Source organism: Pelobates fuscus, chromosome 4 (genome assembly GCF_036172605.1).
Source record: "Pelobates fuscus isolate aPelFus1 chromosome 4, aPelFus1.pri, whole genome shotgun sequence".
NCBI classification, from domain to species: domain Eukaryota; kingdom Metazoa; phylum Chordata; class Amphibia; order Anura; family Pelobatidae; genus Pelobates; species Pelobates fuscus.
The window spans coordinates 376,366,832-376,390,242 of record NC_086320.1 but is presented as its reverse complement, the minus strand read 5'-3'; the positions used below and the strand labels follow the sequence as shown (position 1 = coordinate 376,390,242).

The window sequence follows — 23,411 nt, the reverse complement described above, 5'->3', positions numbered from 1 at the left end:
TCTACCCCCCTTACCCCTGTCACTACCCCCCTACCCCCTGCCACTGCCCCTCAACCCCCCGTAACCCATGTCACTACCCCCCTACCCCCTGTCACTGCCCCTCCACTACCCTAACCCCTGTCACTACCCCCCTACCCCCCTAATCCCTGTCACTGCCCCTCTACCCCCTTAACCCCTGTCACTACCCCCTGCCACTGCCCCTCCACTCCCCCACACCCCCGTTACTGCCCCTCTACCCCCTAACCCCTGTCACTACCCCCCTACCCCCCTAACCCCTGTCACTGCCCCTCTACCCCCTTAACCCCTGTCACTACCCCCTGCCACTGCCCTTCCACTCCCCCACACCCCCTGTTACTGCCCCTCAACCCCTCTTACCCCTGTCAGTACCCCCAACCCCTGTCACTGCCCCTCTACCCCCAACCCCCTGTCACTGCCCCTCCACTCACCCACACCCCCTGTTACTGCCCCTCTACCCCCTAACCCCTGTCACTACCCCTAACCCCTTACACTGCCCCTCTACCCCAACCCCTGTGACTAACCATCTACCCCTGCTACCTCCTGTCACTGCCCCTCTACCCCCTTACCCCCTGTCACTGCCCCTCCACTCACCCACACCCCCTGTTACTGCCCCTCTACCCCCTAACCCCTGTCATTACCCCTAACCCCTTACACTGCCCCTCTACCCCAACCCCTGTCACTAACCATCTACCCCTGCTACCTCCTGTCACTGCCCCTCTACCCCCCTTACCTCCTGTAACTGCCCCTCTACCCCCCTTATCCCCTGTCGCTGCCCCTCCACCCCCCTACCCCCTGTCGCTGCCCCTCCACCCCCCTACCCCCTGTCGCTGCCCCTCCACCCCCCTACCCCCTGTCACTGCCCCTCCACCCCCTACCCCCTGTCGTCCACACAGTGCACCCCTCACAATCATACACACTGTACCCCACACACATTGCATCCCTCACAATCACACACACTGTACCCCTCACAATTACACACACTGTACCCCTTACAATTACACACACTGTACCCTTCACAATCATACACACTGCACCCTTCACAATTACAACACACTGTACCTTTCACAAATACACACACACACTGTACCCCTCGCAATCACACAGACTGCACCCCTTACACGCTGCACTGCTCACAATCACACACACTGCACCTATGTATATTTGTATTTGTGTGTATGCATGTATGTATATATATGTATGTGTGTGTATGTGTATATAAAAATACATATACACGCGGCGTGTGTTTGTGCTTTAGGGTGCACACCCTAATGCAACAGGCTGCGCACGCCTATGCCCAGTATCCTAGATATTTACCTTATTGGAATGTTTAGCTCCTGGTCTCCAGTTTGTTTCTGCTTCTGACTTGTGGGGGAACTTAAAGGAATTCCAGTGGGTTCCTCTTTTTCGATTTGTACTGACTCTTCACCTATAAATATGATCAGGAGTTGGTATCGATTAAATACAGATAGATTTGTTCTTGATCATTATTTACCCCACGAGAAACACCCCAAGGAGTTTATTCAGTAAACTAAAACTAAAATCCATATTGCAGAATTTAAGCCAAAATAGTTTAATTGTTTTAGTCAGCAGTTGGCAAGTCAATTTCCTGTGTGCTACAATTGGGAGTTTAGTAAATAAATCTTAAAGGTTTAAATACGAGCCCTACTTTTGCCCAGTTCAAGCCCGACTCTAATCAGACATGGTAAAATGGAGACTGATGATTTAAAACTTGTGCAACTAATACATGTGCTTACATATAAATATTTATTATTCCACCTTTCTTCATCCCTTTAAATAAGACATACAATTAAATAATACTATTAATATTCCTACTAAGGAAGTACTTCTCAGACATACAGCCTATACTTTGGTTTGCCTTGACTACTAGACTAGACTTCTTGTGTTGACTACTAAAGTCACCAGTAGTCAAGTGGTGGCTTTAGCCGCTGGGGTACCAAAAATGGGATGAACATATCTCACAGATACAATACCTACATTAGTAGTGGGATGAATTACTTAAAAGTAAACTCACCACAAGACAGATCCACTGGGGTTTGAGTGTCAGCATCTCTAAACATGTCCTCATATTTGGATTCAGTTTCTCCATGTTTTATACTGTCCAGATCTAGAGATTCCACCTGAGGGATAGTCTCACTGATTTCTGGAGAGTCTTCTAGCCTCCTTAGGACCTGTCTTATCTCTTGGTCTGCACGCTCAAGTGATGCCCGGATTGAGTTCTCAAGTCCTTGTTGGCCGATTTCACCTCCTATATACAGGAAAACAAAGGGTTTTCTGAATGGATTTAGAGAATAAAGCATTAAAGAAATCTAATATTCATCTCCAGAATAGAATATAAGAAAATGCAAACCTGCGGAGGCAGTACGAATGGATGGCTGTGACAGCCCTATGGCACCATGGAAATCGAAGAGACATACATTTGAGGACTTGTTGTGCTGCATTTGCAGAGAGAGGACTTACAGTAAGCAGCAAAACAGTAAACTTGACAGGTTATACAGGGGCGAATCAACGAGAGAATTGGGGTGAGGTGATAAGTGAATTACAAATTTTGGGCCAAATTGTGTAATTTGCAATTGATATATATATGATTTTTCTGTGATTGCAGCTGTAGTAGATAAACAGAAGAAAAATAAGAAATAAAAAGTTGAAACTTTCACGCAATAAAAAAATAAATAATTTGTGACATGAGATAGCTCATGATTTTAATCCAGCAGATTTATCCATTGGGTAAACATAGCATGTACTATTCCTCTCAAAAGGCCCCCAGTGGTAGGATCCAGATGTCTTTCTCACACTACAGTGCAGAGACAATGGAAGCCAGGAGGCATCGGTACTTGGGATTAAAATGTTGCCAAATGGTTTAACCCGTGAAAAGAAGAAAATCTCAACCATCTATTCTTAACAATTATCTCTGCAAAGTGTGTCCCATGTTTTGCCTTCTAAGTGCATGACGCCACCTTCGCTGGTGGGTGGTTCTCAAAACCTAGACAAACTACCGACGGTCCAGAATCGTGAAGTTGGAAGGTTGCCCAGTAGTGATGTCCCGAACAGTTCGCTGGCGAATAGTTCCTGGCGAACATAGGTTGTTCGCGTTCGCCACGGATGGCGAACATATGCGATGTTCGGTCTGCCCCCTATTCGTCATCATTGAGTAAACTTTGACCCTGTACCTCACAGTCAGCAGACACATTCCAGCCAATCAGCAGCAGACCCTCCCTCCCAGACCCTCCCACCTCCTAGACAGCATACAATTTAGATTAATTCTGAAGCTGCATTTTTTTTTGTATAATTATTATTATTTTTTTTTAGACAGAAGTGTGTTATATTTGAGCATGCTAGGCTGAACATGCGTATATCATGGCTAGTTGCACTGAGGGTATGAGTATATAGCAGTACATTGTTGTGAAAGATGGCTGTCATGTTTAGGGTGTAGCTTGCACGTTATCAACTGTGTATTTATATCAGCAGCTCCACCACTAGTTATAAATCAAGTGTGAGTCACCCCATGAGATGAGACTAGTGAATAACATAATACATGAACGGTTAAGGTAAAGGCATGTAAGGAACTACGACAATAAACTCTTTAGGAGGTGAAATAATGACATGTTTAAACGCTTGCTACTTTACGATTAGTTAATGTGCAGAGAGCGGTTCATGTGATCAAAGGCATGGTGTGGAGGATCGGCTATAGTGGGACATGCTTGGCAGGCTGCTGTTTACTGCTTGTGCTCATCCGATCCCTTCTGGGCGCCAGGTGCAGACCCTGTGAGTCCCTGATACCTGGAACAACAAAGGCAAGTCTCTGGCTGAGTGACGGGTTTGCGGCTTGAGGTGGTGGAAGCTTGTTTTGTAAGGTGGTCGGATTTGGCCCGGTGGTGCTTCACGTCTGGTGCGGGATTGTGGAGGCTTAAGGTGGAGGCGAGTGCTTGACGTGGGGCAGGCTCTGCATTTCTGTTTGTGCCTCGGGTCCCGTCTTCGACGCCTTTTGCGTTGGTGGATTTTAATGGGGACTGCTTCGCTTAGCTGTGGTGGAGCTTGTTGGGGCTGTGGTGGAGCTTGTTGGGGCTTCCTGCTTGTTATTTGCTTTGAAAATTGATTAAAGAGTCTGGCCAGCTTAGACTCAATATCCTGCCATGCTATGCTGGTACCAGGAGGACACGCGGCTGCTGCCATATTGGGAGAGTCGCAGATGAGTATGTCAGCCTGGGCGGCTGTGCTCTGTGCGTCCATTAGCTCCAGACAGCCTCTCAGGGGTGTACCGGGATAACCCCCACCGGTCCGACGGGGGGGGGGGTAATGGAGCTCCTGCCGGGAAGTAGCTGCTCCTGGGCATCCCAGGATCGGGAGATCGCCCACCTCTCCCGCCCGGTGAGCACCAGGCCACACTTGCCACGCGGAGGTAAGTAAGACTCTATCGAGTTGCTGACCGCTATTAAGCATGTCGGGTCGGTCAGGTAGGAGCAACATTGCTGGGTCATCCCCTTCTGGGGTGAAATTCGCTTGTTGATAGCTGCTTAAAGTGAGATATTGAGGGAGCTCACACAAAGTGTGTCTTTCCTCCATGACAGCTAGGCCCCGCCCCCCGGAAGCTGCATTCTTAGTGAGAGGAGTGACAGTGTAGCTGCTGCTGATTTAATAGGGAAATCGATAGCTAGGCTAGTGTATTCAGTGTCCACTACAGTCCTGAAGGACTCATCTGATCACTGCTGTAAGGACAGCACCCCAAAAAAGCCCTTTTTAGGGCTAGAACATCAGTCTGCTTTTTTTTTTCCTGTGTAATCTAATTGCAGTTGCCTGCCTGCCTGCCAGTGTGTGTGTCAGGCTCACTTGCCCAGTGCCACCACTCATATCTGGTGTCACAATAGCTTGCATTTAAAAAAAACAACAACTTTTTTGACTGTGAAATAATAGCAGTCAGTTTCCTTCACACGTGTGCGTTTCAGGGCCTGCCAGGGCACAGTGTCACACCAGTGCAGCTCATATCTGGTGTAACAGTAGTGTGCATTTAAAAAAAAATACAGGGGGCTTGTTGTCACCTTTCGGGAACCCTTGGTGTTGTACGTGGCTGGGTGGAGGAAGAGACCTTCAATGACATCAGTGAGGACAAGGAACGGGACATGGCTAGCTTGGTATCCAACCTTGTGCAAATGGGGAGTTTGCGGTTGTGCAAATGGACTGTTTGCGGTTGTTTGCGGTGCGTTAAACAGGGAGTTTGTTCTGTCACTGTGAAGCGGGCGTAACCCTTACACTATGTTAGGTGATTTATGCCCTTTATGGATTAAAACCAGACTCTGCATCAACTATGTAATTTTCCATGGGAGTTTTGCCATGGATCCCCCTCCGGAATGCCACAGTCCAGGTGTTAGTCCCCTTGAAACAACTTTTCCATCACTATTGTGGCCAGAAAGAGTCCCTGTGGGTTTTAAAATTCGCCTGCCTATTGAAGTCTATGGCAGTTTGCCCGGTTCGCCCGTTCGCGAACATTTGCGGAAGTTTGCGTTCGCCATTTGCGAACGAAAAATGTTATGTTCGCGACATCACTATTGCCCAGTAAACAAGAATGGGTGAGAGAAGAACTCACAATTAAAAATGTGCTTTATATAGGAGTGTACCTGCCAGGATCACTCACTGCCTGTAGGTGCCTAGTCATAGGCCACACCGTTCTATAGACATGTTCCTGTGCTGTTCTATCGCTCAGTGCCACATTCCACCATGTCTCTGACTTGTTTTGAAAGTGTCTCCCTGTTCCTAGTTGTTTTGTCGATGGCTGTAAGCTGCCATTTCAATTTCTTTTTTATATACAGCAGAGAATTATCTACAAGTTAAATTCTTTTGATTACACACCGTCTGAAAACATTTTACAAACTCAGTGACTTTTAAACAAATAATTTGCACCTGAGATGGTTCAAGGCTGCAGCAGTAAATCATTTGAAAATGTATGCAAATTAGATTAAACTGTCTTTTTTTCGGTGTCTTATTTATATTCTACATATATTTTTTTTATTTATCTGCACAGATTTTCTCTGTAGGCTCTACATGCAAAGCCTGCTGATTCTATAAATTAGAGGACTTGCCATAAGCACTTTGCAAGATATTTAAAAGGACACTTGGGGTGAAGTTGAGATCCATTTTTAATGTACTATAGACATTTAAAATATATGAAGATAATTAAAAAGAAAATTATGTACGTTTCCTACGAGCCCTCTAGCAGGTCACTTTTATGACAAATATATAAGAAAATGCTTGCCTAGACCAGGTTATATTTATTAGTCTTTTTCATATAAAACAAAAAAATGTGCCTAGCCTCTAATACCACATGTTTATAATTCTTTGTTTTATGCTCTGTGTACGACAACCGTTGTGGTTACGCACACATGTCTGTTATACTCATGCACGACTTAAATAAAGAATAATAATAAAAAAAAAAAAATTGTGTAATGTATGTGATTAGACTTTTAAAACCAGTTTGAGAAGTAGAGAGGGCTCTGGTACAATACTTTTTTTGGACCTGCTCTACAGCAAGGGTGCCCGAGAGGTAGATCCTCAACTGTCGTGCAACTCCAACAATGCTTTATGAGCTGGGAAACGATCATTTGCCCATTCTTGCAGAGATGTATTTATGAGCAGTGTTTGCGTGTTTGAATGTAAGCATGCTTTTGTATAGAGTTTGTGTGTGTGAATGTCGGAGTATATTTGTATGTACTGTTGTCATTAGAATGCAGTGGTATGTTTGTATGTAGCATTGGTGTTTGAATGCAGGTGTGCATTTGTGTGTAGTGTTGGCGTTTGAATGCAGGGGTGTATTTGTACAAAGTGTTGGTATTTGAATGCTGGGATATATGGACATATATACACAGACACATACACTACCACAAATACACATACACACGGAGATACACAGATACTAACACAGATACACATACACACGGCCACACCCAGATACACACATATACTAACATAGATACACACTGACTGACACAAATACACAATGATAACACATATATACTGATATAGATACATAGATAGCACGTACACTGCAACACTCACATACTGACATGATAAACATACACACTAGCACATACACTGCAACACTTCAAACTTCAAATGTGTTTAAAAATATTACTTCTATTTTGTGCTTTTTTGTTTTGCATATTTTTTCCAATTTCTTTATCTATATAGAAGATTTAGTTTCTCATATACATTTACATACATTTATATATGTTCATGGAATATAAACAGTGCGGTATTCCAAAATAAATACAAATTCTATCATATTCATTCTTCATGCATTCTTCTAATCAATAACATAATATAATAAGTTTAATCATTTTACCTTTATAATATCAAGCAGAGGTAATAGTTTAATATATATACCATTTTAGAAAATATTACATACCTTTTCTGTCTAATTTTTTATTTAATGCTTAGGGAATATACTTTCAATTATTTATATGATATTATCCCATAGTCTCCTTACTTTGTTGTATACTGATATCTTATTTGATTCTCGGTAGAAACCTTCCTCCATCTGTTGTTGGAATCTCATCTGGTTATTTATTACTGGCCAAATTGGTGTCATTGGGTTTTTCCAATTTCTGGTTAATGTAAGTTTAATTGCCATAAAAATATGAATAATTAATATTTATTGTTCATAATTACAATTTGGAAAGTCCAAATGGAATAGAAATGTCTGGGGTAATAATATTGCCTGTTGTAATCCTATTTTAAAAAAATGTATTTTATTTTTATCTCTTCTAATTCTTCACATTTCCACCCCATATACTATAGTGTACCTGTTTCTTTAGAAGATCTCCAGCATTTATCGGAATAACTATTGTTAAATGTTTTGATTCTATATGGAGTGACATACCATCGATGAGCGATTTTTATAAAGATCTCCTGTATGTTGAGACTGTGATTGATCTTCCTGATCTCAAAAAAAATCTGTCTCCCCATGTTTCCAATGTAAATGATTTGTCCATTTCGTTTTCCCATTTATTGATGGAATTGGGTTTATCCATGACCATAAGGCCCTTAGCCATATGTGTTACTTTAGATATTTGTCTATTTTTACAATGTTTGTTATTTAGATTTTCAAATTCTGGATATTCTTTAATATGTAAGGTATTTAATAAGTGTCTTATTTTAACATAATTGTACCATTCTTGATTTGGAAGTCCGAATTGAATTTAAAGATCTACAAATGATGTAATTTTTCCCAGAGGAGCAATTTGAGTTACCGTATATTTTGGATATTATATTCTATCCATTTTGATAAGTCTATCTCCAATAAATTATTTAATAACTTCAATTGGTGCGGAGGGAATCAATTCATTACAAATGCCCAATTTCTTTTTAAATAATCTAAGAGTGGTAATGGTTGCGTTTACAATTTTGTTTGATAATTAAATTTTGTTATAATGTTCAGAACTACTAATTACTTTTTGTTTCCATATTCCTCCAGATAGGATCGGGATTCTTAGAATTGTCCCATTTTAAAAAGTGAGTAAACATGGTACAATCATGTAATTCTATTATGTCAGGAAGATTTGTTCTGCATTTATTCACTTTTTAGTGAGCATATTATATGAAACTCTGGGTGATTTATTCCCCCAAATACATTTCATAAATCTTTTTTGGAATTGATGGAGTATTGAGTGTGGTACTCTTATAGGTATGGATCGGAACAGGTAGATTAATTTTGGAATTACATATGCAGAGACCGTATTCATACGTCCCATCCAGGAGATTTCTAGTCCTTTCCAATTTAGAAAATTTGAAAAAAAAATAATAATAAAAGTTTCTTATAATTTTCTTCTACAATTTTATCTATATTTGATATAATTAGAATTCCTCCATTAATCTATTTTATAATTTTTAAAGTTCCATTTGAACTTTTCTTTTAAATACCTTAAATTTCCGAATTTATATTAAAGGTTAATATTGGTGTTTTATTCATATTTAATTTGTAGCCAGAATAATAGCTAAAATATGAAATTAATTTCAATAAATTTGTAATTGAATCCATTGGATTAGAGAGAGCTAAGATAACATCGTCCGCATATAAAGTGATTTTATGATGTTCTAAATGGATCTGCAGCCCTTTCGATTTCATCATTTTGTTTAATTGCCCCTGCTAGAGGTTCCATAGCTATTATATAAAGGAGTGGCGCCAGGGGGCAGACTTGTCTGGTGCCATTTCGAATTTTAAACCAATCAGATACCATACCAGGACATATGACTCTAGCTTGTGGGTTTGTATATAATGACATTGTACTCTCTTTAAAAAAGCCTGACAGTCCAAAGTTCTCCATCACTTTCTCCAATGCTTTTTCTGCATCTAAAGCTATAAAAAACGATTGTATTTTTTGTATTTTTAGATGATCAATTATATTTAAAATTTTACAAGTATTAACAGCAATATCCCTACCTGACACAAAACCTGTTTGATCTTTATAAATGATTTCTGGGATTATGTTTTCAATCTTTCTACCAATATTTTTGAAAATATTTTTAGGTCAAGGTTTATCAGAGAAATAGGTCTGTAATTAGACAGGGTTTCACTGTCTTTTCCAGGTTTGGGGATTGGGAGAATATTGGCCTGAAGTAATTCCTGTGGAATATGATTACAATTCGAGAATTCAATATATTATCATTGTAATAATGGGGAAACTATCTTATCAAATGTTTTTAAAAAGATTGCGGAGAATCCGTCTGATCCAGGTGCTTTGGCATTTTTTTTTGCCATTTCATTTTATTTTGATTCTCAAAAATAGAGATAGGTTTGTTTAATTGTTCTAACTTATTTGGTTTGATTTTGGGTAATTTACATTTCTTAAGAAACTCTTTTATTATGTTTTCACTTGTTACTTCCTCATTTCCAATTTCTAAATTGTATAATGAATAGTAATAGGATCTGAAAGCCTCTTCTATCTGTTTAGGAGATACAATTATTCTATCTCCTACTTTTATTTTACATATTCGATTGTTTTTCTTTTAAAATTTTAATTTATTGGAGAGAAGTTTGTCAATCCTGTTGTTATTTAAATACCATTTTTGTTTGAGGAACATTCCATTTCAATCTATATTTTCTTGAAGTTTGATTTTATTGCAATTTTGAATTTTTATTATGTTCTTAAAAGAATTTAAATTTGATTTGATTAGATTTTCTAGTTTAGTTAATTATACATCAAGAGTTGATAGGGATTCTCCACGCTTCTTTTTTACATAAGATCTGAGTTTTATAAATAATCCTCGGACATAGCATTTGAATGATCCCCAAATAGAAAAAATGGAAGTCTCTCTATTATTATTAATTTCAACAAATTCGTCAGCTTGCTTTTTCAACCTATCTCTATATCCTGTCCAGGATAGCATAATGATTTGTTCAGTCTCCATGTTGTTTGAGGAGAATATTCTCTATTATTCTCAATTTTTAAAAATATGGGTGTGTGATCAGACCATGCTATTAACCCGATCCTTGAGGAAGAACATTTATGTAACATTTAGTAATGAATAGATCTATTCTTGTATATGAACAGTGTACCTTTGGGAAAAAAAAAAGTATAATCTCGTTCATGGGGGAATAATACTCTCCAGATGTCATATAGCAATTTTTTTTAAACAAAATCCTGGAGTAGGTTTGCAGCGTATTTAGATTGCGAATCTGTTCTTACATTAAATGGTGATTTTTTATCCAATACAACTTCAAGAGCACAGTTGAAATCCCCTCCTATAATTGAAGTACCTTGAGTTATTTGATCTATTTTGGTGGAGAATGATTTGGGGAATAATTGTTTACCAATGTATATAAAATATCATTGATTTTTCAAATCAGAATAACACATCTACCTTTATTGTCCATTTCCTCAAGGATCGGCTCTAATTTTACTTTATTTGAGATTATAATCGCTACTCCTCGCTATTTTCCCATTAAAAATATTAGCTTGATAAATATGTGGATAATAAGAGAATTTCCATAGTTTCTTGGTTGTATCGTTCCAGTGTGTCTCTTGAACATACACTACATCGATTTGTAGTATATAAAGTATGATACCACTGGCTTCTTTTGTATGGAGTATTCATTTCCTGAGCATTTATTGAGATAAAAGTAGGTGTCATTTCTTTTTATTTTGATGTTTAGAACCCCTTGTCCCTGCACAACTTCTGCATATCTTTGTACGAGTTCTCTCTGAAAATGTTTAATAATAAACTTAAAATACCTTGTAACATGTAAAACATTCATTCGACATTCATTCATTAAAGAAACACTATGTGTTATCAGAAATCCCATTTCTGACTAGACCTATTTCCCCCCATCATGAGAAAGAAGAATAAATAAAAATAAATAAATAAATAAATAAAAATATATTAAGAAATTCCTCTCTCCCTTCCTTTCTCCTTCTCTCTTTATTTCTCTTCTATCTTTAGATGTAATATTATATATATTCTATTCATTAGTTTGAACTTCAATTAAAATGCGAGAATTGAATAGACTAAACGATAATTTGATTTGATTTTATTGGGTAGAGAGAAAGAGAGTTGGGAGGAATTCTATATATTAAATTACATACACCCTTATTCATCCTCCTTCCTTCCTCCTCCCTCTCGTTTTATCTCTCCCTTCTATATAAAGATCCCTTTGTTTTTATATCTCAGTGATTATTATTATCCTCTTTTTAATATATTCTATAAGTATGTGAAACTTAAATCGTACAAATACCTTTTTCTCTTCCTTACAGTGTTATCCTTTTTCACATGTGCACATTTACTTTAGATAGAGATTTCTTCCTTCTCTTTTCTTGCCTTTTATCATATGAATCAATCAATTTTTCCTTTCTTCCCTTTCTTTCCCTAATACCTTAATATTTTTTTATCACTTCAATATTCATTTACTTTTGTATTTATTTTTACATATTTTAAGTGTTCATCAAAACCTCTTGCATTCAATTAAAATATGAAATTTTGAATAGAATAAACGAGAACTATTCTATTCACTAGTTTGAACTCCAATTAAAATGCGAGAATTTAATAGAATAAATGATAATTTGATTTGATTCAATTGGGTAGAGAGAAAGAGAGAAGGGAGGAATTGCATTCTCCCTTATCCATTCTTCCTATAGATATAATATTGAGGTTATATTATTTTTAGATGAAAGTTTCAGTATCTTTCTTTTCTTCTTTTTAACAGCTCAGCTTGCTAAAAACAAACAAACAAACAAACAAACAAACTGCTGACTAAGCAGAGTTTCCCTGAGGGGTACTGCGCACATCAAAAAGCTGTGAGTAGCTCCAATGGGAGCATTATATTAGAAAACTAAAGATCTCTACTTGGATGATTTTCTATGATCCCCTCCATCTGCCCTAAACACCCTTCCCCAGTTCGCTCCTTCCCCTTTTAGTCACCTGTGAATGGTCATTTACTTTTTTGGCACGGCTGCAGCATCTCTGCAAAACCAGTGTGGCGGCGGTTACAGAGAGTGTGTATGCTAGGAGACGAGCAGCAACAATTAGGGGGCATTTGAAGAGCCTTATAAAATTAAGGGAACGTTGAATATACAGAGTTTCATCAAGGGGAACCTCCAGACATTGATGTGAATAGCTCTTTCAAGACTACCAAAAAATCTATTGTATATATTCTGTAAATACTGTAAATATCTGTATATACTTGGAAAACTAAAAGTTCCCAAAAAGGAAAAGAGGGGAAAAAAAGGGAAGAGAAAGGGGGAAATAAGGCATAGAAATGGAAGAAGGAGGGGAGAAGGAGAAAAGAAAAAGGAAGGGAGAGAGATAAGAAGGGGAAGTTAAAACAACTACATAAGAACCAAAAGTCAAATCTGGAAACAGAAAAGATATAAAGTTGATATTAATATATCTACTAAACAGTCACATTTTATAAGATAACTGGTTTTCTTTTTTGAAAGAGGAGGGGGAAAGGAGAAGAGATAAAAAGGGAAGGGAAGATAAATGAGAAGTGAAGGGAAGAAAAGGAGAAAGGAAAAGAGTTAAAGAGAAGAGAAATAGATATAGGAAGGAAATAAAAAAAGACAGAAAGAGGAAAAAGAGAAAGAGGAGAGAAGGGTAAAAGATGAAGGAAAGGGAAGTAAGAGAGGGAACAAAAGGAAGAGGAAAAGAAAAGGAAAAAGGGAGGAAGAAGAAGAAAGAGAAGAGAAATAAAAAGAAAAAGGAAGAAAAAGAAAAAATGGGAAGGGGGAAGGAAAGGGAAAAAGGGAAGAAAAGAGAAACGAAAGAAAGAAAAACAAGGGAAGAAAAACAAACAAAAAGAGGGAATTACAATGGCTCCTAAAAAACTAAAAAATCATCATCCCTGATAAAAATAAATCCATTTATCTATCCTGTTCTCCTAAAACACATGAAATGTCTAAAACAATTAAAAGAAAATCATTAGAACCTAATAAAGACCAATTAGGCTACTCTGATGAAACATCACATGATGAAGAGCATATACCCAATCCACCTCTTTCTCACGATTCCATATTAATAATGATGGACAATCGCTACAAAAATTTAAAAATTATTTAGATTCGAACACATTGGAACTAAAAAAATGAAGTACCTTCTATAACTCAGAAACTATCTCAACAAGCGGATTTTCTAATGAAATTTCAAAATGATTTTATGGAAATTCAAAATGAGAATCTTCAACTTAAATCTAAAATTCATTCTCTGGAACTAAAGTTATCAGAGTTGGAAGACAGATCAAGGAGGAAAATCTGAAAATTTGAGGAATTCCTGAAAGTGTTACAAATCAACAACTTGAAACGTATCTAATAGATCTCTTTTCTACCATCACAGATATATCCTCATATGGGGCACATCTCTTAGAGATATATCATAGGTTAAGAAAGCCGAAAGAAATATCAGCTCCAAGAGATACTATAGTGAGATCTGCAAATTATCATTTGAAAGATAAAATCATGAAACAAATCAGGAAAAATCTACTTAAAAAAGAAAAATATAAAGATATAATTTTTTTCCTCAGATATCTCAGCAGCTACTTTAGAAGCAAGAAGGCAGGTCCATGACTTAACATCGATTTTAAGACGAAAGAAGATAAGTTATCAATGGGGATTCCCAACTAGATTAATAATAAAATATGACGAAAGACTTTATCATTTTCTAAATCCTCTACAAGCAAAGGAACAACAATAAGATGAAATCTCCCCACAGAAATCTAATGAGAGACAATTTATGTTTTTTTTTTGCATATTTTAACACATGTATGTTATGCAGCGAAAACAATTGGGTAGTCATATGCCATGTAACACTAAACAGGAAACTGGGGAGCAGATGGTGAAATGCTGAAACGTTTGATATAGAAGATGTTACTCAAAATTATGTTTTATCCGTTTGTATTCAATAAAACCTTTCTAAAGAAAAAAATGAATGGAAAATGTACACCTGTGTAAATCTGTAATTAGTATGTCCACCCTGTAGAGCAGCCAGTATCCCAGCAGTACGAACGTGGTTCATAGCATAACGTACGTGATCAAAATTGATCTTCTTTATTCATTAGACTGGGAGATTTATTTCATTACGAATTGACAAATTGCAATTTGTCCAAACTTGGGCCAATTAGGAAAACTTACAAATTCCCGAACTCCAAGCCGAATGTAGCCAAATCACAAACCAAGTGAAATGCGCAAGGGATGAGCATGTTCATTTTGATATGTAAAAAAAGAGATGATTAATGGGGAAAAGTTGATTGATGGCTAGTCATTAAATATTAACTTTATTCACAGATCAAGTGAAAAGGGACTAATAGAGGTGAAAACAATGAGAAGCAATCAGTGGCGTACATACCGGGGTCGCAGGGGTTGCGGCTGCGACCGGGCCCGGCCCACCAGTATGTGCTAGTGTTAGAGTGTGTGTGTTAGTGTTAAAGTGTGTGTGTGTTAGTGTTAGAGTGTGTATGTGTGTGTTAGAGTGTGTGTTAGTGTTAGTGTGTGTGTGTGTTAGTGTGTGTGTGCTAGTGTTAGAGTGTGTGTGTTAGTGTTAGTGTGTGTGTTAGAGTGTGTGTGTGTTAGAGTGTGTGTGTTAGTGTTAGAGTGTGTATGTGTGTGTTAGAGTGTGCGTTAGTGTTAGAGTGTGTGTGTGTTAGTGTTAGAGTGTGTGTGTGTTAGTGTTAGAGTGGGCGTTAGTGTTAGAGTGTGTGTGTTAGAGTTTGTGTGTGTGTGTTAGTGTTAGAGTGTGTGTGTTAGAGTGTGTGTGTTAGTGTTAGAGTGTGTGTGTGTTGGTGTTAGAGTGTCATTGAGTGTGTTACTGTGTGTGTCTGTTACTGAGTGTGTTAGTTTGTGTGAGTCTGTTAGTGAGTGTGTGTTTTGTAAGTGAGTGTGTATGTGTCTGTCAGTGAGTGTGTATGTATGTCTGTCACTGAGTGTGTGTCTGTCAGTAAATGCGTGTGTCTGTTAGCTAGTGTGTATGCATCTGTTTCGTGAGAGTGTGTGTGTCTTAAGTACTTACCTTTCTCCAACGCCGGACTCCCTTGGCACTGGGGATCTCTCCGCCCCGATCCGCCTCTCAGTTCCGAATGTGCATGCACGGCAAGAGCCGTGCGCACATTCAAACCGCCCATAGGAAAGCATTACTCAATGCTTTTCTATGGACTTCAGTCTCTTAGAATCGCGGAAGCTCCTCTAGCAGCTGTCAATGAGACAGCCACTAGAGGCTGGATTAACCCTTAGTGAAACATAGCAGTTTCTCTGAAACTGCTATGTTTTCAGCTGCAGGGTTAAAACTAGAGGGACCTGGCACCCAGACCACATCATTGAGCTGATGTGATCTGGGTGTCTGTAGTGGTCCTTTAACCCCTTAAGGACACATGACATGTGTGACATGTCATGATTCCCTTTTATTCCAGAAGTTTGGTCCTTAAGGGGTTAAGTGTATGTGTATCTGCATGCACTGGCGTACGACCCCTGCGGACCAGGTGCCTGCCGCCATGTGTTGCGGCCCAAGCCGCAGAGTAAGCACGCGGGGGGGCCCACGGATCAGTTTTCGCACCGGGCCCCATGGGTTGTGTGTACGCCACTGGAAGCAATAAGAAATAAATACAAACATCTATATTTATAAATGTAATAAATATATAAATATAGATTTGTCCATTGCTGCCCCTGTTATCCCCTCTATTGGTAACTTTTTGAACCAAAGGGTGGTAACATGCATCTATTGGTGTACTGCTAGATATATAGATAGTATTATATTATGTATATTTTTTCAGTACACTGACTGGACCATTTTTCATTTACAAAATTCAGCTGAGCTAAACCACCTTATGGCCTAAAAATTTTATTATCATATCTAGTGGTTCAGCCAAAACAAACTTTTGTTTGCCTTTCAAAAGTCTATAATTCATTACAGATTTATTGGTATGAAATCCTTAGTTTAAGTCCCCTAGAGAATTTAATGAAGGACAGTTCCACTGAGTATAAATGGATGGATGGAACATTCTTTAACGTAACAATATTTATATTTAACATTGATATCCTTGAGAATGGATTGACAATCCCAGTGGTACAATGGGTTAAAGTTTAATTGTAACGGGCACATATGACCTGTTTAAGGTCCCTATATATGTTGGCCTGTGCTGCTGAAATGACCTAAGTATAGTATTGAAAGATTTATATTTCCATATTTTGGGTGTTTTGTATAATTAATTTCAGCAGCTCCAAGCAATTGTCGGGATACCCAGCTCTAGATGGCGTTGTTTTGTTGTATTGAACAGCACAGTTCACCATGCCTGCATCGATATTGATGCAGGGTCAACTAGCTATTCTAACGATTCCACATATCGCTTCTTGCCTCACTTTTGACGCAGGATTCCTTGACCGGCAACATGTACATGCAACACATGCAACCCCACTGGGAGAAGTTCTTTCTTTTTGCCAAAGTAAGAAAATGCTATTGTCTTATAACAAGGTCTAAAACATAATTTTTTTACATTAATCTCACAATGTCAAGTTTGTTAGGCTGAAACTTTGCTGAATTGTAATCTACATCACAGGTGTGACTCCATTGGTGATGCAAATAGGTATCAGGTGTGTCAATAACCTATTAGGTTCCATACGGACATTGCGGAGTGTGTGTGTGCGCGTTTCTATAATGTACCTCTAAACTATTTTTAAATTATTATGTTATCAATTTCACTGTGTAATATTTATGTCACAGAGCTTAAATTGGTGCAATTGATCAACTAGGAAATGTGAGTTAACATTGCTCGTACACATCATAAAGTCAGGGGTGGAGTTTATTCAGCTCGCTTAGGTATATTTTAGAGTATTGGGTATTTATTAGACTTTTGCAATGATGACTTTGACATGTTTTCGATGGTTCCCTTAACATTTCGCTAACTCCTTTTTGACATTGTGGTTGACAAATCTCGAGTGTTTAATCTAAGGCATAGAGCCTTTTTCCAATGATCTGATATGGTGAAAATGGGTTCAAAACGTATCAGAATGCTGGGATTGTGATCATATTGGCATCGTTAATGACTCATAGACAGTTTGTAATGCATTAAATATTGAATAAGAAATAGTAGTTTCTATATAGATTTTTAATTCTGACCAAGCACTCCACCTCTCTGACACATGGACCCCATTAGATGTGTCCTGAATGGCAAATAAATTAGCCTATTGGAGCAGTGTAAACAGTTAATGAAGCATGGCATGTAGGAAATCTATGTGCCATGGTAAAACTACAAAGTGTATACAGTGGGTATGGGTGCTTTATGTAATTAAATATTATTATACCTTTGTACACTCTGTCAGTCTTATCAATGTGCTTAATACTCTCTCCAAATTCCCAAATGTACTAACAACGCTTACGCCTTGGTTTAATATTGTTGGATACACTTTTCAAAAGATTTAGTATTTTTAAATAACATTTTAAAATAATTTTTCGACATTTTCAAATATAATAAAAATATACCATACTTAAAATATATATATATATATATCTCAAACAATATCAAAACCTTACAAAATGTAAATATTTTTCATAATATTAACTCATTTGGTAAGTGTAAAAAATTATTAAATTGTGGCCTAAATCGGGTGTGACATCTGTAAAACAAATTTGGTGCTTTTTACTACAGACTCTAAATTAAAGAAATAAAAAAAAAATGATTTAGGCCCTGCCACAATTTGAATAGTTTGAAGCAGTGATCAGCATAAGGCAACATACACTGTGTCCTAATCCCCATATTACATCTTTGATATGAGTATTTAAGTAACATAAGGAGATTTATATAGGCTGTCTAAGCACCATAACCACTATAGCCAACTATAGTGGTTATGAAGCCGGGAGTCCCCTGGCTTAATCTCATGGTGAGACCCTAATTCCGCATTAGTGACATGAATTCCACCTGTTTTGGGTTGGAATTCATTGGCTGAACGTGTCAGCTGATAGTTCCATCCAATAAATTCTCTCCAAATAGGAATGAAAGTGAGATATCCAATATGGAAGGGAACTTTTAATTCAGCCGTATCAGAAATATTGGATGGATCGTGGACAGCTAGGAGGATCCAGGTGAGTGTTTGACTGCGTATTGTAGGACGGAAACAGGTAAATCAGAGTAAATCTGGCTCCATAACTTTTCAAGTTGTATATTGTGTATTTTTGTGCTGATTCAAAATGTAATTTCTGTTTGTAATTCCACAATAATGCATATTTGTTTAAACTGAATAATCAGTTTAACGGTGCTATATATGAAATGTAAATATATGATGTTCTTATATCAAAAGAATTGCAGACAAATGCGTAGATTATGGGAAAATATATTTTGTAACTCAATTCAATCCCATATTCAAAATAGCAGAGAATAAATCATTTGCCAGCACACACTTTTGTTTTATTGATGAGTACTTATGTGTATAGATTGTGTTTTTTTGCATTACATTCAAACTGTAAACCTCCGCTCCCATAGAAAACAGATTCGACCTCTAATTTGTAGGGCAAAGCAGCAAAAACACTCTTCAGATCCTGCAAACCATTGCTGCGTAAAGAACAGAGATTGACTAAGACCTCGCACGATTAGAGTTCAACCATGGATTTTTTTATTTGCACTCTCTTATTTCAACAGTCGTCAGGGGCTGCTGTTTTATCAACACCTTCCACTGCAGGGCTTACAGAGTGAATAAATAAGGACAGAATCGTCATTTTCAGAATTAAAAATTCATGCTTTTAGGAAACAAAAACAGCAACAATTACAAATCCTCTACAGTTTCAAAGCCAGACATTTGCTTTGACTGCTACATTTGCTTCTCACAAATCCAGAATTTTGAAACCCGTTGACCAAGCTTGTTATAGAGATAAATTGAGTATATTGAGATCAGAGTGAATGCAATGCTTAAAAATGGTTATTTCGAAGATAAATAATCTCAGATTATTTTTTTCCCAAATAAACTTTTATTAATGTTTTTTGGGCGGATGCTGACACTTCCTAAAACTGAGGGTGGCCAACAGGTATCTAATCCGATGTCATCTCCCATGGTGCTTCAACAACAAATTGCAATCTAGCTGTTGAGGTCTATATTTCCCATGATGCCTTATCAATGTAAAGCAAAGTTCAATGGCCTACCAAAGCATCATGGGAGATGTAGTTTTACAACAGCTTGACTGCTATACCTATTTACCAACATGACCTACAACCATATGCATTATAAATATTTAAGCAACACATCCCTTTGGGAAGGCTTTGCTCTTCCCTCCAATGTGCAAAGGGTTAATGTCCACATTTAACTCTTAACCTTGTGTTAATAATTTGTGGTTTAATCCTGGTGTTCCAGAAAAATATCATTAGATCATGAACGATTGTCATTTCATGGCAATAGTTCAAAATAATTTAACAAGCTTATATTGTTCTTCTTAAATCACCCTCTTTGGTTTTCTAGCTCGTTGATATTGTAGCTAAAAATTTATCGGGTATTCAACAATGACGTGCTCTTAATCCCATATGCCAAGATCAGTGTCTAACTGATTCATGTAAACAGCATTTTCATAATCTGAAATCTAGAATTCAGAATAAATAACGAATGAAAGCTTAACAAGAACTGGGAAGGTGATATATTCCCTTTAGTAAAGAATACAGTCAATCTCTATACAAGGAGGAGACTTATTATTCGAAGTTAGTAAAGATATTTTAAAGCTTCTCATAATTTAGCTCATCATAGTTTCACTATGGAATGACACTTTGTAACTATCTTCAATTTATTTTTATCTAGAGGAGTAATGTTCCCATTAAGACTGGAAAGGCTTTCCATATCCCTGCAATACATTTCTAAACCCCTCCTTACTTTAATACTTTATTTTTTTTTTCCATCTTGTTTCTATGTCATCTCCTCCCTATATTCCTCTCACTTTCTCTTCCCTTAACTCTGGGAAGGGTCTTTTTTGCTTATGTGCAAAGTAACCGTTTCCCCGAGGCTTCCATAGCTCAGGGTTCTGGTGGAGACTTCAGTTTTGAAGCTAGGTTGTCCAGTCTCTGCTGAACGTTGGACTTCGGTACAGAACGAAGGTTTGATGTTAAATGATGTAAGGCCAGCTGATGGAGTGGCTACACTTGCACCTGTGGTAGAGGTTTCATTCATGCGGAAAGAAACATTTGGTGGCCCCATTAGGTTCATTCTCCCCATTCTTGAGGCAGCCATGAACATGCCATCTGTAATATCTTTAAAGTTGCTAAAAAAACTCTGCCTTTGTTTCGGTACAACAGGTCTTCCTACATTCAATAACACAGGTTTGCCAATTGTTGGCTCGCTAATTTCAGCTTGCAGTACAGATATCTCACAAGGGGCATCCCCCAAGATGTTAACATCACTTTCATCACATCCATAAGTCTCTCCTTGCCCTGGAACATAGTCCTCAAGGTCTTCTAGTGTTAATACTTTTCCATCACGGGTAAGAATCTTTTTATCTCGTTGTTTTAGTTCATCATCCTCTTCATCTGCTGGTTCTTCAACAAAGAATTCTTCACCTTCTGAACATACTGTTTTCCCAGGATCTTGGACATCACCATCATCAGACCAGTTTTCGTTTTTTTCATCTATGTTTTCCTTGATACCTAAATGGACCGGTATGGGTGTGATATCATCCTTAGAAGAAATTACAGTTTCATTTTCACAAGCAGACTCTGGGAGTTCTTGCTCTGTGGGCCTATTTGTGGCCTCTTCCACAGAGCAACTGCTTTCTTCAAGGTTTGATGGACAGAATGGGGTATCATCATGCTGATCTGATACAAATTGAGAGTTTAGATTGTCTTCTTCTTCAGATTCATCTACAAGTCCATACTCCATAGAGTGGAGATCAACTTCTGAAAAGTCACAAGAACTGAGCGAAGATTTAGATTCTTCAACTAATTTATTGTTAGAGTTGTTTGTGTTGGGGTCATCACCTGGGTGACGCCTGGGTCTTGGGCCATGCTGAGTGAACTTCCGTGTACTTATTTCTTCAGGTTTTGCTGGAGAAGTCCCTCTTTTCCTTGGTGGCTTTGGAGATTTCTTTACCTTAAATTCAATAATTTCCTCAACTTCAACCCATCTGTTCTTTTGTTCCTCTGGTCTAGCATATGCTCCTCGCTCAGCCTCTGGTTCTGTCACATAAAGAGTGGGAACAACAGTCCTTCTTGTTTCATGTTCTGTCCTATATGTGGACTGCTTGGTTCTGAATCCAAAGTGTGGCTCTGGTGTAGACAATTCAGATCTTGGAGTCCGTGATGGAGATTGACTTGAAACAGAACGTGAGGGAGAGGGAGACATCCTGCGCCTCATCCGTGGACTTTTCACGACAGTAGTTATTGTTTCCTCTCTAATGATGTAAATGTGTGAAATAAAAATAAGACTCAGAGTCACAAATTCCACAGATTATGCCAGATTACTGTTGTAAAACAAATTTCACTCTACTGGTCGTGTTAATACGTGTGCACACACAAACATGTAAGTGCGCAATTCCACACAGCAAACGCAAGCATAGCAGAGTAAGAGATTTCGTATGTCTATTCTTAAAATTATGTTAGGTTGATTGATTGATCGATCGATCGATCGATTGATAGAACAGTTCTTGTAAGATTGGTGAAAGCAGATGTATGTCTTTCTTACTAATTTGTAAGGAATATGTTCTTTACTGAGACTTTTGATAGCTAAATCTACATATGCTTTAAGTAAGCAGACATTCACAATACCAAAGGAGATTGTTTGTAAAGTGTAAACAGTTTTTATAGAAACCACAAAATAATGGAACACAATTGGATCCTACAAACTCAAGCATGCCCCCAGGTTTCCTGAGTGTGGAGAGATAGTCCTGATTTAGTACTTATGTACAATTAGCAAAAAGTACACCGTCTTACAACAAGCATGTATAACATTTCTTTAAATTCTCTGGCTGGCTGAACACGTCACTGCAAACTCATGTGCGTACAATGATGACGCACACCGTTTGCCAGTTACACACCCGCATCCTGTTTGCAAGCATTCCAAATTTATTTATAAATAGTCCTAATAAATCAGCATAAGGACTAACTACAAGTGAGCTTTTACTGTTGGCTTTACTTTTTACAATTTATTTTTGAATGACAATGTTGTATGCAATAGCTTGTATTTTAGGGCTGCATATTTTGAATGGAGGGAATTGTATTTATTTTATAACATGCAATCCATGCATAGTCCAAGCCCAGAAAATAAAGATTCTGCACACCTAATGGATAACTGAGAGCTACAGGAGTTGTCTTTTAGCAGAACCTGGACAGCTGCAGGACTATTAACCCTTTGTGTGAGTACAAAGTTCTGACTGTTGGTAAATCTATTTTTGTAATTCATTAATGTGTGCATAGTTTCATGAAACTAAATGTTGCTTTAAAAGCAATGGACATCTTATTGATATTTATACGTGCTCTAACCCTCAATATGCATCCTGTGATACTAAGCAGTGACGGCTGGAATAAGACATTCGTACACAGAGAAAAGGATTTGAAATCTAGCATTTAAGATAGTGTTTATTTTAAAGCTTTTTTTAAGTTATTAAGTTGACTGTGCTATTTGTTGTGTGTTGCTCTGTGTTCTTTCTACAGATTTTATACAAAGTTTAGTACGTCCCCGTCAGCATTTCAAGTGCCCACCCAGGATTACCCCTGCACAGTTTATTAACTAAATAGTGTGTTGGTGTGCGCTAAGAACCAGATAGCAAACTACCAAATTAGTGCATTTGGAATAAGACATGACGTTTTTGCAAGCCGGTTTTAACAAACTCAATTGAGTGTTTAGTGATAAGGTCTTAAAATGTGTATGTGTCCTACCATAACTATACCAGGAACTACCTGGTTTCATCAAATTAAAAAGAGAACAATTCAGGTAAATTACAAAAGA

The 23,411-nt window shown here is 37.8% G+C and overlaps 1 protein-coding gene across 30 annotated transcripts in view; it reads right to left on the bottom strand.

Annotated features, from left to right (window-relative positions):
* OBSCN (obscurin, cytoskeletal calmodulin and titin-interacting RhoGEF) overlaps positions 1 to 23,411 on the bottom strand; it is a 344,733-nt gene that overhangs the window by 51,377 nt on the left and 269,945 nt on the right. For 29 of the 30 annotated variants that reach the window (XM_063452748.1, XM_063452749.1, XM_063452760.1 and 26 more), the window contains 2 exons: positions 2,051 to 2,284; positions 1,333 to 1,444 (listed from right to left, as the gene is read on the bottom strand). In XM_063452748.1, the coding sequence (XP_063308818.1) occupies positions 1,333 to 1,444; positions 2,051 to 2,284 (346 nt within the window). Of the gene's footprint in view, positions 1 to 1,332; positions 1,445 to 2,050; positions 2,285 to 19,086; positions 21,859 to 23,411 lie in introns of those variants that run through there. The other variant, XM_063452780.1, reaches the window with a different exon arrangement.